The 15693-nt window shown below is 41.8% G+C and overlaps 1 protein-coding gene across 4 annotated transcripts in view; it reads right to left on the reverse strand.

Moving 5' to 3' along the window:
- PRKCE (protein kinase C epsilon) overlaps window positions 1-15693 on the reverse strand; it is a 496893-nt gene that overhangs the window by 147076 nt on the left and 334124 nt on the right. For all 4 annotated transcript variants that reach the window (XR_011526551.1, XR_011526552.1, XM_070573983.1 and 1 more), the window contains exons 9-10: window positions 14482-14681; window positions 11691-11864 (exon numbers count right to left, since the gene is read on the reverse strand). Coding sequence is in view for 2 of the 4 variants with exons in the window: in XM_070573983.1 (XP_070430084.1) it covers window positions 11691-11864; window positions 14482-14681 (374 nt within the window). In the remaining 2 variants the exon portion in view is untranslated. The remainder of the gene's footprint in view (window positions 1-11690; window positions 11865-14481; window positions 14682-15693) is intronic.

Below are 15693 nucleotides of genomic sequence, written 5' to 3' on the forward strand. Positions count from 1 at the left end.
AAGAACTCCACAACTCAGCCAGAATCTCCTTATGAAGTTGCTTTTCCCACGCCCTCCCAATGTGGGCCCGCTGTTCCAGCACGACATGTCATCACTCTCCCTAAATTAGAGATCTATTCCTGCAAACCACTCCTTCCCTGAGACCTGCTGTGCCCTGCTGCTCACCCTCCACCCAGTGAGTCCCTGGCACGGCACATTCCTCAGTCACCCTGTTCCATGGTGACCCTTCTCTCCCACAGGAGGCGAGGGTGGGGATTATTGGTCTGAACCCCAGCTTTATTACTTAGCTATGTGACCCTGGCCAAGTTGCTAAGCTCCCTGAGGCTCAGTTTCTTCATCTGCCCAAAGAAATGACAACCATACCTATACCCTATGGGACGGGTATTGCCATATAGTAGGGGCTCAATAAGTGTCAGTCTCTCCTTCCTCTTTATCACATACTACCTTTATTCTAAGTTACTGTTTGATGTATATTATGTCATCTCTCCTTGAACATAAGAGTCTCAGTCCCCGTTATCTCCCAATGGCATCTAATAAGGTTCTAGCACAGAGCAGATTCTCAAGATCAACTTGCTCATTATCAGAGTAGTGTCACATACCAGTGACATTATCTCTAACTATCTCTCTCTCTCTATTTCTAGGGTGGAAAACCATCCTCAGGGAGCCAAAGTGCTTTTCAGTATTGCTTACTATAGGTACTTCTATTAATGAACCAACAAAATTAGAGATGGCGCTCACGGAGAATACGAGCAACGTAAGTTTTGAATCTGCTTCCAAAATTCCATCTCTACCCAAGTCTCAGGAATGTGCCCATTTTAATAATGAAAGGACATTTGTAATGAAAACCTTCAGGAAACGATGCCTGCATATATATATCCATCAGATTATATATGGGTAGGGGAAATTATCAAGACTTACTCCAAACTCTCAGCAGAAGTTTCAGTGGTTTTAAACTTTTTTTTAAAAGTGAAATCCTCTCTCCAAATGATATCTTACCGGAATACCAACATGTGAAGCAGTTGCAAGTGGGGCTGCTCTGGATGGAGAAGGAGCACATAGGTCCTGTCACCACAGCTCCTACAGGACCCATGTGTCCAATGTGTGTGCGCACACACACGCACGACAACTCCTGAGGCACCACCGTAAAACCTAATCTGAAAGCTACAGCTTAGAAGAATAAGCAAATAGTTTAGGAGTATTGGTCAATACATTCCTTAGTGGTGACAAAAATGTCTACTAGACGAACATATATACCTATGTATATAATGTCAAAGGAATTTAAATGTTGCTCTACAATATGTCAATGTCAGACGTTATTTACAAGTTATACTCAAGTTTATGTTATAGAAAGTGAGAAATATACATAGAAGGAGGCAGTTCTGTTGCAGAGAGGCAAAAGCCATCTCCGGGCAGTGCATTCTGATTCACTTACCACTAACATCAGCTCCACAGGAAGCCAAGCATTTCTTGGCGACCTGCAACCCCCTAGTGAAGGATTTCTCCACAAGATATTGCAGAAACCTTAGAAATCACTTGGTTGAAAAATTTTCTTTTTCCTTTTTGCTGAGGAAGATTCTCCCTGAGTTAACGTCTGTGCCAATCTTCCCCTATTTTGTATGTGGGTCACTGCCAAGCATGGCTGCTGACAAGTGGTATAGGTCTGCTCCCTGGAACCAAACCTGGACTAACAAAGCAGAGTGCGCTGAACTTAACCACTAGACCATGGGGCTGGCACCTGGTTGAAGAATATTACTGACAACAGAAACAGTTACACAATATCACTTGGTGAAACAGTGTATCAAAGAGTTTAGAGCATGACGCCAATTTGATAAATACGCATGTGTGAACAGATTCGCATTCCTAAACTGGAAATATACACATCAAAACATTAGAGGTAGCCATTAGAATCATTCTTATTTTCTTTTTTGCCCTTATCTGAGTTTTCCAAATTTTCTACAATTAACAAATATTCTTTGTGATAAAAAATTACGCATTTTTTAAAAGCCAAGGCCAACAATTTCTGAAGAAGAACAAAGCGATGAGTTCTGGACACTTGCTGGAGGCCAGCAGTTTGCACATCGTAGAGCAGTAAATATGTTCCTACGAGACTTCAAGTTCCATGAGGCCAGGAAAAATAAATACCTTGTCTGCCACTAAATCTCTCAGCAGGTAGCTTGGTACCCTATGATGCCCATGGCACTGCACACAGTAGGTGCTCAGTAAATGATGGGTGAATGGACAAGTGTGAGGGCCTTGTCCCTGCTCCAGCCGATTTTGGATCTAATTCCTGTTTCCATGCCCCCTTTCTCCTTTCTTCTCTCTTGCACTTTCAGCAAACAAGCACTTTCAAAAACAAGCCTACAGATCCTGCTATTCTCACCAGCTTCAGGGGCATTAATTTTTTAAAAATCCTAATTTCACTGAGTAATTTCACTGAGTACTCAAGTAAAACAGAGCTGTCACCCTGAGACCCTTTCTCATGTGTGTGACAGCCAATGGGGACTGGGAAAAGGGGGTTTGGAAGTGAAGATATTTGAATTAGAGAATGTGGACAAGAGGGAGGATCTGGAGACAGAATAATGTTTTGTGAACAAGGGCTGTCGGGAAATCTCGATTCCAGTCTGGGTTCTGTCACAGACAAGTTATAAGACCTCTCTGGGCCTCAATTTTCCCATCTGTAAAAGGAAGTGACCCTATTTGCCTCATAGAGACATCATTAGGAGCATGTGGGACAGCTGATATAAGTGAATTCATTTTTAAAAGCAACTGTCATATTCAAAAGCAAGGTTTCCTTAGAGGCTAAGAAGTTACACGAGGCAGCAGCCTTGGAGATTAAGAGCCAAGACACATATCTCTTTGCCCCGGGGACATGTGAACATTAATAAACTCTACAACCTTTTGTTTCATCGTGCGGAATGCATCCTGTTAGGCTTAAAGACCTAGGTCAGGTTCTCCTCCTCCATGAAGCCCTGCTTGATTACGAATCCCATGATCTCCCCTCTCTGACTGGCTGGGCCACCCCTGGCCTGTCTGCACATAGATACACCACAACACATACACACATACACACACACACACTCAAACACACACACACACATTCATTTTCTCACTCTCTCTCAATCCCCATGAGTCTCCTTCAGGCCTCAGACCATCCCTCCTCAAGAGACTAGAGCTTATTCCCCAACTAGTTGACCAGGACTTAGCATAAAAGTCCTGGTTATGTCCTGCAGTGATTTGCACGCCATAGGCCCTCACTAAAGATGTCTTCATTGGCTGGTTAAAAGAAATGGTATTACCACTTTTATTCAACATAGTATTAGAAGTCCTAGCCAGAGCAATTAGGCAAGAAAAAGAAAGAAAAGGCATCCAAATTGGAAAAGAAGAAGTAAAACTGTTACTCTTTGTGAATGACATGACTTTATATAGTATAAGAAAACTCTAAAGACTTCACCAGAAAACTGTTAGAATAGACAAATTCAGTAAAGTTGCAGGGTACAAAATCAATATTGAAAAATTGATTGCATTTCTACACTAACAACTAACTACCGGAAAGAGAAATTAAGATGACAATTCTATTTACAACTGCATCAAAAAAGAATAAAATAACTAGGAATAAACTTAACCAAGAAGGTGAAAGACTTGTACGCTGAAAACTGTAAGACATAGATGAAAGAAACTCAAGAAGACACAAATAAATGAAAAGATATTTTGTGTTCATGGGTTGGAAGAATTAATATTATTAAAATGTCCATATTACCCAAAGTAATCTACAGATTCAATGCAATCTCTATCAAAATTCCAATGGCATCTTTTTCATAGAAATAGAACAAGCAATCCTAAAATTTGTATAGAACCACAAAAGACCCTAAATAGCCAAAGCAATCTTGAGAAAGAAGAACGAATCTGGAGGCATCATGCTCCCTGATTTCAAACTATACTACAAAGCTGTAGTAATCAAAACAGCACAGTATTGGCATAAAAACTGACACACAGGTCAATGAAACAGAAGAGAGAGCCCAGAAATAAACCCACACATATAGAGTCAACTAATTTATGACAAAGGAGCCAAGAATATAGAATGCAGAAAGGACAGTCTCTTCAATAAATGATGCTGGGAAAACTGAACAGCCATGTGCAAACGAATGAAACTGGACCACTATCTTACACCATTCACAAAAATTAACACAAAATGGACTTGAACACAGGACCTGAAACCATAAACTCCTAGAAGAAAACATAGGCAGTAAGCTCTTTTTTTTTTTTTTTTTTGAGGAAGATTAGCCCTGAGCTAACTGCTGCCAATCCTCCTCTTTTTGCTGAGGAAGACTGACCCTGAGCTAACATTTGTGCCCATCTTCCTCTACTTTATATGTGGGACTCCTACCACGGTATGGTGTGCCAAGCAGTGCCATGTCCACACCCAGGATCTGAACTGGCGAACCCCGGGCCGCCGAAGCAGAACATGCGCATTTAACCGCTGCGCCACCGGACTGGCCCCATACAGTAAGCTCTTTGACATTGGTCTGGGTGATGGATTTTTAGATCAAACTACAAAAGCAAAGGCAACAAAAGCAAAAGTAAACAAGTGGGACTACATCATACTAAAAAGCTTCTGCACAGCAAAGGAAACCACTAACAAAATGAGAAGACAATCTACTGAACGGGAGAAAATATTTGCAGTCATATATTTGATATGGGGTTCATATTCAAAATAAACAAAGAACTTAAACAACTCAATAGCAGAAAAACAAACAACCCAATTAAAAGATGGGCAAAGGATCTAAACAGACATTTTTCCAAAGAAGACAGACAGACAATAGGCACATGAAAAGATGTTCAACATCACTAGTTATCAGAAAAATGCATATCAAAACCACATGAGATATCACTTCACACCTATTAGAATGGCTATTATCAAAAAAGACAAGAAATAATAGGTGTTGGAGAGGATGTGGAGAAAAGGGAACCCTCGTGCACTGTTGGTGGGAATGTAAACTGGTACAGCCACCATGGAAAATATGGAGTTTCCTCAAAAAATTAAAAATAGAACTATCATATGATCCAGCAACTCCACTTCTGGGTATTTATCTAAAGTAAATGAAAACACTAATTTGAAAAGATATATGCACTTCTATGTTCACTGCAGCATTACTTACAATAGTCAAGACATGGAAACAACCTAAGTGTCCACCGATGGATGAATGGATAAAGATGTGGTATATACATACACTGGAATACTACTCAGCCATAAAAAAGAAGACAATCTTGCCATTTGCAACAACATGGATGGACCTTGAGGGTATCATGCTATGCTAAGTGAAATATCAGACAGAGAAAGACAAATACAGCACGATTTCACTTTTATGTAGACTCTAAAAAACAAAACAAATGAACAAACCAAACCAAACCAAACTCATAGATACAGAGAACAGACTGGTGGTTGCCAGAGGGGAAGGGGGTTGGGAGGGTGGGCAAAATGAGTAAAGGGGGTCAAAAGGTATAAACTTACAGTTATAAAATCAATAAGTCACCGGGATGTAATGTACAGCATGGCAACCATAGTCAATCACATGGTAGTGCATACTTGAAAGTTGCCAAGAGAGTAAATCTTAAAAGTTCTCATCACAAGAAAAAGAAAATACTGTAACTATATGGTGACGGATAGTAATTAGATTTGTGGTGATTACTTTGCAGTGTATACAAACATCGAATTATTATGTTGTATACCTGAAACCAATATGATGTAATGTTACATGCCAATTTTACCTCAATAAAAAAAGGAGGAAGAATAAAATATTTTTGATTGAGGCTCATTAGAAAACAAACAAACAAAGAAATGGCATTGTTGGCCAGCCTGCTATCAGGCAAGGATGGTCTTCAGAAGTAAGAAGATGGAGTTTGTTGGAGTCTGATTGCTTGGACAATGGGTTCTGCCAATGCCAAGCCTGTACCCTCCACCATGGACCTCTTTTCCCTGAAATCTTAAAAATAGCTAAGGCTATATTGATTTGAAATCTTTTATTGGCAAGCATATTGATTCCCAGGTGGCTGTGCGGCTCACAGACCAACTCCTGGTGTTGAACACCCCCATTCCCTGTTGTGAGGCACTCACCAGATCCCATCAAAATCTCTTGGACAGTGTGTTCTTGTAGGAAAGAGACCATACTTCATTCAGTTGCCTTCTCAGTTCTTTTAGATTTAACCTGATATAGTCATCTCTTTATTTTTTTCCCAGTAATTTTATTGAGATCATAATGGTTTGTAGCATTGTGTAATTTCGGGCGTACATTATTGTTTATCGATTTCTGAATGGACTGTATTGTGCTCACCACCAGTAGTCTAATTTTTGTCTGTCACCATACATATGTGCCCCCTTACCCTTTCACCCACTCCCCAACCCCTTCCCCCTTTCCCTCGGGTAACCACTAATCTGTTCTCTTTATCCACGTGTTTGTTATCTTCCACATATGAGTCATCTCTTTTTTTAAAAAAAAATCTACCAGCAGCCTAATTTTTTACCTTGTTTTTTGCTTTCGTGTTTGCTGATCTTCAGGGTTAATAGTCAAAATAAACATCAGAGTTCCTTGAAATGACAATTTTTTCCCTACATTGTCAACACTCCTTCTCAGCAGTTTTTACCCAGTGCTCACATAGATTATTAAAACTTATTTAAAAAATGTCTCCAGTTGCTTTTTAAGGATTTTTCCATTCTGCATTTCCCCCAGGGCAGCGAGGGAAGTTGGCCAAGGGAGATTCTCTAGGAGCTTACCCTCCCTTTTACGTCACAGCGGCTCACACAGGCAAAACTCTCCCCAAGTAGGCTTCCCAGGCCAGGCAGGAAATGCCAAAGGGTGGGGGAGGGGGTGATTAGGCAGAGATGAATACTCTGAAAGAGGAAAAACCATGGAGGAAATTATTCAAGACAGGTTTTGTGGGATCTAGTTGGAAGGGATGATTTCACAATGGGGATCACACACAGAATCTCAAAATGCCTGGGAATTTTATTTCTTGTAACTACAAAAACAGAAGCAAAACAAACCTACCGCTCAGGGGCTCTCCCATCCCTCGCCTTGGGTGGATGAATGGGAACTCAAAGGAGGCAGTTCCTGAAGTCATTCCTCCCCCGAAAGCCCTGACTTGGACCAAGCCCAGAACTTTTAAAGCCTTGGCCCAAGGAGCCAGGCTCGCAGCATTGCCATCTCCTCTGCCAATCCAATCCGCATCTGACCTTGCAGACGCGGGAATCTCTCTCTTTATTTTCCAAACATCCTCCCTTTCTTCCTCTCCTTCCTTGCTGTTTTTCAGCCATTGTCACTTCCTGGGAAGAAGCAGGACACAGAGTGAGCTGAGAGCTCTGGTGTAGGAAAAATAATAATGAAAATGAGACTTGGGGATAAGTTCTAGGTCTCATCAGCCATGTCATTGCCCGTACCCCCTTCCGAATGCTACCCGTGCTTCAAGGTCCTGGTTAGATTCCACCTCTTCCAGGAAGCCTCTCCAAATGCCTTCTGCAGAACTTCAAATGTCTCACCCATTTGGCTCCACTAGCAGCGCTGCCATGCTATGGAATACCACTCTTTGCACGTCTCTCTCCCCACTAGACAGTAACCCCTGTGAGTGCAGAGCTGGTATGTTTGAGCTTTGTAGCCCCAGAACTTGAAGTTGTACATCTAGTATATAATAGATCCTCAGAAAATACATGTATAGTTATTGAAATATCTATAGGCCATACCTTTTTTTAACCAAGAAACAATTATTGTGTGTATGTATGTATGAAAATATTAAACACTACTGACAGTAATTTAATATCATCCAATTAAAAGTCATCTGATGGCTTTAAATATGAAAATTTTAGTTTTTCATCCACATCAACAGATGGTACAATTTCTATAATTCTTTATGGTTATGTCAGTCCTGATGAGCATAAAGTCTTTATAAAATAAGAATTATGTCCAGGGTTTTTTAGTTGTAAGAGAGAGGACCTGAGAGCGATGAGGTACTCCATCTTGGCTGGACTCAGAAGTCCCTCCTCATCTTTTTGTACCATGTGTCTGAAAGTTAATTAAATACAGTTCTGTAGCGTTCTCTAGTTAGTTCAGGTTACTCTACATCCCAAAGAGGACACAGCATAGTGAGAACTCAAGTCAACTGGTTTGAATTTGATTGAAATTAAAGTCATTGACTTAATCTATTGGCCTGTCTGCCTTTTCTCACTCACTAGAAGGCCGGAACCACTTCATTTGCTTTTTTTCCTTCTAGATCCCACAGAGAATCAGACTGCTGGAGCCAAGGGCAGGTGGGCAGGGTACGGAAAAGCCCAAAGCATTCTTTAACTTGGTCATTCAGTGGTCTGTGGTAACCAGACCTAACTCATGACCTGACCTCATGACTGACGCCAGTGGATTTACACAACCATCATCATTGGTCACCATACCAGACATGGTACCCGCACCTCACACACATCTAAGTCCTGTCAGGCAATCGGTGTAGTGTGTGGCCTGAAGCCAGGTGTGATATATCAAGAAGTTCTCAAAGGAATGTTTCCATAGGGGCTGTTTCTTTCTACACGCTGAAAAATAAAGGCTACCTAAAAATAACTAAACCAGACAATATTTTTGCTGTTCTGTGTGTCATAAGTAAACAAGACTGAAACAAATCTTAGTAGGATTGCTATCAGGTCTTGTATTCTTTAATCATGTATTAGAGTCCTAGTCAAAACCAGTTACATGGTGGCTCAGAGGAACCGTCCTTTCTTTTCAGGAAAAGGGAAACTAAAGCAGGACTGAACTGTGGCTACTGAACCTGGCTGCCACTCCCACTCAACCCCTGTCCAAATCCTCCCTGACTTGAGCCCCCTCCTTGCTCCAGACCCTAAAGAGCCCCTCCTCCTCTTCTTGGTTTGAGCACTGACCCCCCCCCTCAAGGTAATTATTCAGCATTATTTGCTTATGAGAGTTAGAACAACCTTCCCATCTCTTACAAGTAAGCCCCTCCACTTGAGAGTCATCTTCCTTTTTGCTGATAATCCCAAACCCAGCACCTATCTCAGAGTTAGGTGAACAATTGCCACGCTTTAAACCATGGCTATCAGTTGTCATAGGAAAAGCCACATTTTCTAAAAGTTAAGTTAGGGGATTATAAAATGATTCTTCATAAGATTCCTTTCATTAGTAAGCTAAGGTCCTTCAGGGAGGTTAAAAAATGATTCACTTTAGAAAAATTACATGAACCTACATCTATTGTGTGAAGTGGGGTGTGCTGTGTTCTACCAAGTAATGGTGGCATGGGAGAGGTGGAGCAAAGTTGTTCCTGTAACTGTGGCTACCTGACATCAGCCTGAGAAAAGAATTAGTAAATCTGTGAACTACAGAAGGAAGCCTTTTCTCTCCCCAGCCTCATCCTCCAGCCACCTAGAACCCACTCTCCGTGTCAATTTGGTTATTGTCCTGCCATAAAAGAAACCCATGGTATCATTCAACATCATTTTGTGCTTCACAAGCTGCCACACAATGAGCAACCTCAGTCATGATAGTCTACAATGCACAGAGAAGAACGTTGCTGACATTGAAGACATCCATTCCTGCTCCCTTATCCACTCACCAAGAGACGTAGAGAAGCTGACCCTCCACTGTGGCTTCCCCAAACCCACCCAGTACAGGGGTTCCAGTGAGTCATCACAACCAGACTGGACCACTCCTAGAATGCTTGACCTCTTGGCAATGTGCCCAAAGAAAGGATACCAGTGTGGATCCCTGCCCAGGAAACCACTTCAGATAGGGAAAGAGATGGCTTACCTGCTAGGGGTAGAGGAAGCGGGTTGTTCCCCCACAGAGGGGACACTGGGCTTGGTCAGGCACAAGAGAGCAGCAATGTGATATTAGAGCAAGGCCCCACTGCACTGGGAGTCCCAGAGATCAGACGCCAAGTTCGATTCAGCCAATACAGAGTGTCTGTGGGCAAAAGACTTTCACTTCTCTGAAATCCGATTTTCTCATGAGTGCAAAAAGAAGAGTAGAAGAGATGATTTTTAAAAAATCTTCCAACCTTCCTTTTCTGGTAGTGGACACCTACCAGGTGTGAGGCCCTGTGATAGGTACCATGGAAGATAAAGACATACAGGTACACTTCTCATTAATCTAGAATTATGCTCAAGTGGAGAAGAGAAGAAACTCGACCTCATGATTGATCCTCTATTATCATGTTGGGCTCCACGTGTGTACACATACAGGCACACGCACAGCCCCACAAATATTAGTCATTTCATAATACACATCAAAAACAAGGATAATCAAGTTCTGTGCTTGTTCAGAAAAGAGATTTCCAGATTTTCAGAAGATATTTATTATTCTCCTGAGAGATCAGAAGGATAAGAAACATTCCATTAGCTCAGTGTTTCTCAGTGTGGAACAGGTGGTGGTAGGGGCGGAGCTTGGGATCAAATAATTGGGAAATAGTAAATTACATAAAAGGTAATTTTTTTTCATTGCAGTTCCCCTTAGAACTTTAACAAGCAAATGCACGTTGAGACACACTACGAGAGGTCGAGATGGCAGGGTCCCAAACTCTGGGCCACAGAGTGCTTTAGTCTTACAGTTTCTCCCGTGAGGAGAGCACTGAGAAATGCCCTTTGGGAAACAGTGCACCAAAGAGACTGTAGATTCCCTGAGGTTGGGAACTGGGCTTTGCTCACCACTGTATCTCTAGGACCTGGCACAACACCGGGCACACAAAAAGAATTCAATAAAATATAATAAAATAAAAATTTGCCAAATGACCAAAGGAGTAATTGTTGAATTCTAAGTGGAACAACTGGCATCTACAATGGCATGGAGGTGAGAGTATGCTAAGGAGCAAGGAATTGTCTCCCCATGGTGGCATCCTTCACTGCCTGGGCCCCAGATGGGCACAGGGAGGAGTTTCAGGTGAGGTTGCCCTCGCCTTCTCAAGAAGCCAAGGGTTACAAATCCATAAGGCATCCTAAAGGACTAACCTTTCTTTTTTTCCCCATAAAAGGATAATAAAATAAGAGCTTCATGAAGAATGTTGGCATTTCTCTTCTTTCCTAAGTAAGAAAATCAGTTATGATACTCATAGGTCAGGCTCCACAATGCAGTTACACATTTTCTTTGTTTCTTTACTGCCACCTTCTGGTTCCCAGGCTCCTACATGGAAAATTTTAAACGCCACCTTATACTTGTATGTCGCTATGGCATTTTAAGCGTAAGTCCAGATCCTTTACCTCGTATGATGTTATACAAGTTAGAAGCGGTTAGGGTGGCCTTTACTCTTTTTCATTTGACCTGATGGCAAGATACAACTTCAGTGATTTGCCTAGCGATAGTAAGTTAGGAGCAGTGCGAGGACTAACCACACCTGTTGGTTTTTCTAAGGAGCAAACACTGAGTTTATCCATTTGGCTTTGTCCAGCTACCCTCGCAAAGAGTTCTGTCACTCTCTCATCCCTTCACAAGCACAACCTTGAATGGAAAATTCCATGCCCTTAAAAAAAGAGGATGCTGTTCAAATATACCCTGATGTTTTCAAGGGTAGAATCCATTCCACTTAACAAGGTCTTTGAGAAAAGAATGTAGAAGGCCTAGAATTGATTTTTTTTATCTGACAGTCAAGATCCCATCGTCTCCTACAGCGCCACCCCGAGATGGTGGCCACCAGCTTCTTTCTAAACATACCTTGGTCTGGAAGCAGCAGTAGAGTTGTGTTAGGTACGGGTGTTTCCGCGCCAGAGCCAAAATCCTCTTCTCTGTCATCGTGCAGTCCACGTCATCATCCTGAAGGATCACGTCCTTCTTTAAGACCTTCACAGCATACACCTCGTCTTTGCCTTTCAGCTCCGCCAGCATGACCTGCAATCAACCAAAACCACCTCTCTCAATCTATGCGTGCACAGATGCAAAAGAAGAGACACAAGTCAATACCAAATGCTTTAAAACTAACTCCTTTTCTCCTTCAATCTTAAACACTAAAATAGTATTAAAAAATGTTCAGAAAAACTACCCATCCTAAGACAGCTACTAGAACTTATTTATTTATTTTTAATCTCCAACATAGGGCCCAGGTAAAGAAAAGAGAAGTTCAATGCACATCTGTTAAGTAATTATTCATACGTTCATATACATTTGTCATACTTGCAATTATAGTTTAGCAAATACTGTATAGTATTTTAACTGAACATTACTTCAGAAGTACTATCTACATGGTCTCTATAACTATCACAGTTGCTGATATTCAATTCAAATAAACATATTACAATTTATTTAACCATTTACCTCATATTAGACACTTAAGTTACATGTAATTATTAAGTATTATATAAATAAATTGTATTGAGTATTTTTGTACATATAATTTTTTTCTTTCTTTGGATTATATCCTTAAGATAGAAAGTCTTAGAAGTTGATTATAAGGTTAAATATTTTACACATTTCCTCACTGATTTTCAGAAAGGATGTATAACATAACCTGTCCCTAGTACGGCAGAAGTGCTTTAGTTTCATAGCAATATACCAACACTGGGTGTTTTCACTTAAAAAGTTTTTTTTGCTCACGTAATGGGTGTGAAATACTGTTTTAATTAACAATGAAAATTTAAAATATTTGTTTTCTAATTGTATTTCTTCTGCATGAATTATTTGTCCGCTTTATATTTGTCAAGGTGACTATCTAGTTATCCATTGGTTTATATCACTTTCTTATGAATTTGTATGAGCTTGGTATATAAAGATTCTAATATACTTTACTGTCTGCAGAGATTTTCGTAAGCCTGCCTGCTTATTTTCTGTTGTTTTATTTTCTGTCGAGTAGGATCATTTATCTTTATGTTGCTGGATGTGTCTTTGTTTGCCTCCACGGTTTCTGCTACAGCTTTAAAGATGGGAATGTGATTCCTTCTCCAGAGAGCAAATTAACAGTTGTATTTTCTTAAAGTTTTCCTAACAGTTAATATTTTTGCACTCATTTCCCTACAAATGCGACAAGCCTTTCTCCTTTTAAATAACTAACTCCTAAGTACAGCATTCCAGTGTAAGTGTCAGACTTAAGAGCAGCAACTCAGAAGCTTAGTGAGGGAATTCATGTTAACCTGAAGACCTTCTGTCACCCACATATAATGCAAACTCTTTAAAACCGGCTCAGACTTTGGCTGCGATTTTTCCTAAGAAACAACCTAAATGCTCCAGAATCATCAAAGTTCCCATCCTGCCTACACTGTATGGAAACTTGGAAACTCTGAGCCTGCTTATTTCCCTTGAATCTTGCTCAACACTAAACCAAGTCCTGCTCACAGCCCAGAGTTATGCCAAGCCAGAGGAATGGGGTCTGCTTCTTATTTAGCCAGTCTTTAAAGAATGCGGTTGCTTCAGCCTTTGCTATTTAAGTAAACTCCAGTTACCTTCCTGCCTCAGGATGAGATGCGGCAGGGGAGACGGGCTGGAAACCAGGCCCTGCACCCTGGGAGCTTCAGAGCACCATTCCTTTCAGAGGGAAGTAGAGTGATTCTGAAGCTCAGTGAGCTGACCGACCCACAGGCTGCTGCTTTCAAGACTCCAGGATATGTGAGGGAGGCCTGTCACGTGCCCCCTGGGAGCTCCCAGAGCCAGGCTCCTGGTCCCCCTGGCAGGGCCGCTTTGCTCCAAGAGGTCCTAGAAAGACCAATCCAATCAACTCAGGCATGGCTTTGTGACGAGCAAGGGATCAGAGATCTCAGCTGAAATGTTAAGCAGCTTCCTAAGCTCTCTGCCCTTCCATCTTCTTTATAAAATGAACAGGGATTATTTTTCCATGTCACCCCACCTTCAGAATGGTGGCAGACCACCGCGAATGCTTTACTGAGCATACTCTGCATCCACGGCCCAGACTACTGTGTTCATCTCAGTGGGGAGTGGGATATGGAGAAAGGCACCAAGGGCAGAAGGCCTTGATCCAAGACATGAGATTCTTCTTCTTCTTCTCTTGACACATTTAGAGGATAAAGAAAACATTTAGCAAGTGCCAGAAAAGTCAGTTAAATAACATTTAACTTCCAAAGTAATACACTCAAGATTTGCCTTCAGCCCTCAGTTTACTGAGGGCAGAGATTCTAGAGTTCATTTTCAAAATCTTCAGAATGAATTAAAACCAGAATTTCAGATGCATCTCTGAAGAAGGGAAGAAATGCATTGTTACTATTATTGACAATGGCGTGCCAAGCACATGTAAGGCAATTTAAATTTTTCAAAGTGCCTTTCCACCCACTGTCTCACTCGATTCCTGTCCTCATTTGACAAATGAGAAAAACTGAATCCCACAGATGTCAGAAGCAGAACCCAAGCTCCTATCTGCTTGTCCTCAGGCCATTTCCACTCAACAAGGAAGGAAAAGGTAACAAGACCAGGCTGAAATGTTCATTGCTTAATCTGAAATCAAACAGGAGGCCACGCCACAGGGAAGAGAAAATCAGCAGTTGTACCCACACATGCCACAGACCTTGCCAAAGCTGCCTTTGCCCAACACCTTGATAAAGTTGAACTCATCCAGGCCCAAGCGCTTGGCCTGGCCTTGCCGAACTTCACCATTTTCACCAGGGCTCGCTAGCTGGCCATCGGTGGATGATGCCGCCCTGTGCTCCTCCCCTCGGTTGTCGAATGACAAGGCCTTCCGGATGTTGTTTTCAAGTTCTTTTAGTTCTAGGGCCAAGGGTGACAAGATATTGTATTAGTGCACACCTCAGGAGCCCTTCCCATTAGGACTCAATACTCAGAATTTCCCCCCATGAGCTTTCAAGCGTCTTTCTGGTTCTTCATAGCAACAGACCCAGTGTGGCAACGCTTTATGTTCTTTCACTTACTCCACACACTTTCATTGGCACCTAATATACAGCAGGGTATAGGTGTGCAAAGAGGAGGAGGACATAGTCCCTGCCAACCAACTCATTCAGATTAAACTGGGAGCCCGCTACCTCTCTGAAGGCCCCCACTGCCTAGTAGCCTATTCCATTATTCTAGGTGTAGGACAAGAATCCCAGCCTTCTCTGGGAGGTTGAAGAGTCCCAAAGGCAACAGGTACCCTTCAAGTTTCCTTTGAAGATTAGAACACCAACTAATCGAGAACTGTCATCGTAATCACTGGTGATGTAATTATTTCAACAGCTGGGACTAGGAAGCTGTTACCTGCTGAAGGACTTTACTTGGCCTTGTTGCTGGGTTTATTCTAAATACCCATCTCACACAAGGTTACTTAACAAAATGAGCATGGGCTTATCATTAACAATAGAATTGCTTCCCAAGAGTGACATGTTGCAAATTTATCTCAGATGGGGCAGGATTCCTCAGGACAATTTCGCAACTGCGAGACAGTCTCGCGTTCCTCCAGAGTATGTGACCTGAATTACCTGGGGGTGATAATGCTGGATGATGCTCTGACCTTCTCTATTTGAGGAAGCTTTATTGTTAGCTATTCATTCACCAAGAAACACACTCCCCTGTGTAGAAATGGGCATCTCAAGCATAATCCAATTGTACAAGATGCTCATGGATAACTGGGATTATGGAAGGGAACATGGACTATTAACCCTTGGGAATCAGAATCAGGCATGAGTGACCAGGTGCTGCATGACATAGAGAGATCTTCAGCTTCTTTCCGGAAGGACTGAGGCCCATGAGAGCTTAATCAAGAAATCTAGAGCTCCTTCCCAGGTCT

This window comes from Equus przewalskii, chromosome 14 (genome assembly GCF_037783145.1).
Source record: "Equus przewalskii isolate Varuska chromosome 14, EquPr2, whole genome shotgun sequence".
Taxonomy (NCBI): domain Eukaryota; kingdom Metazoa; phylum Chordata; class Mammalia; order Perissodactyla; family Equidae; genus Equus; species Equus przewalskii.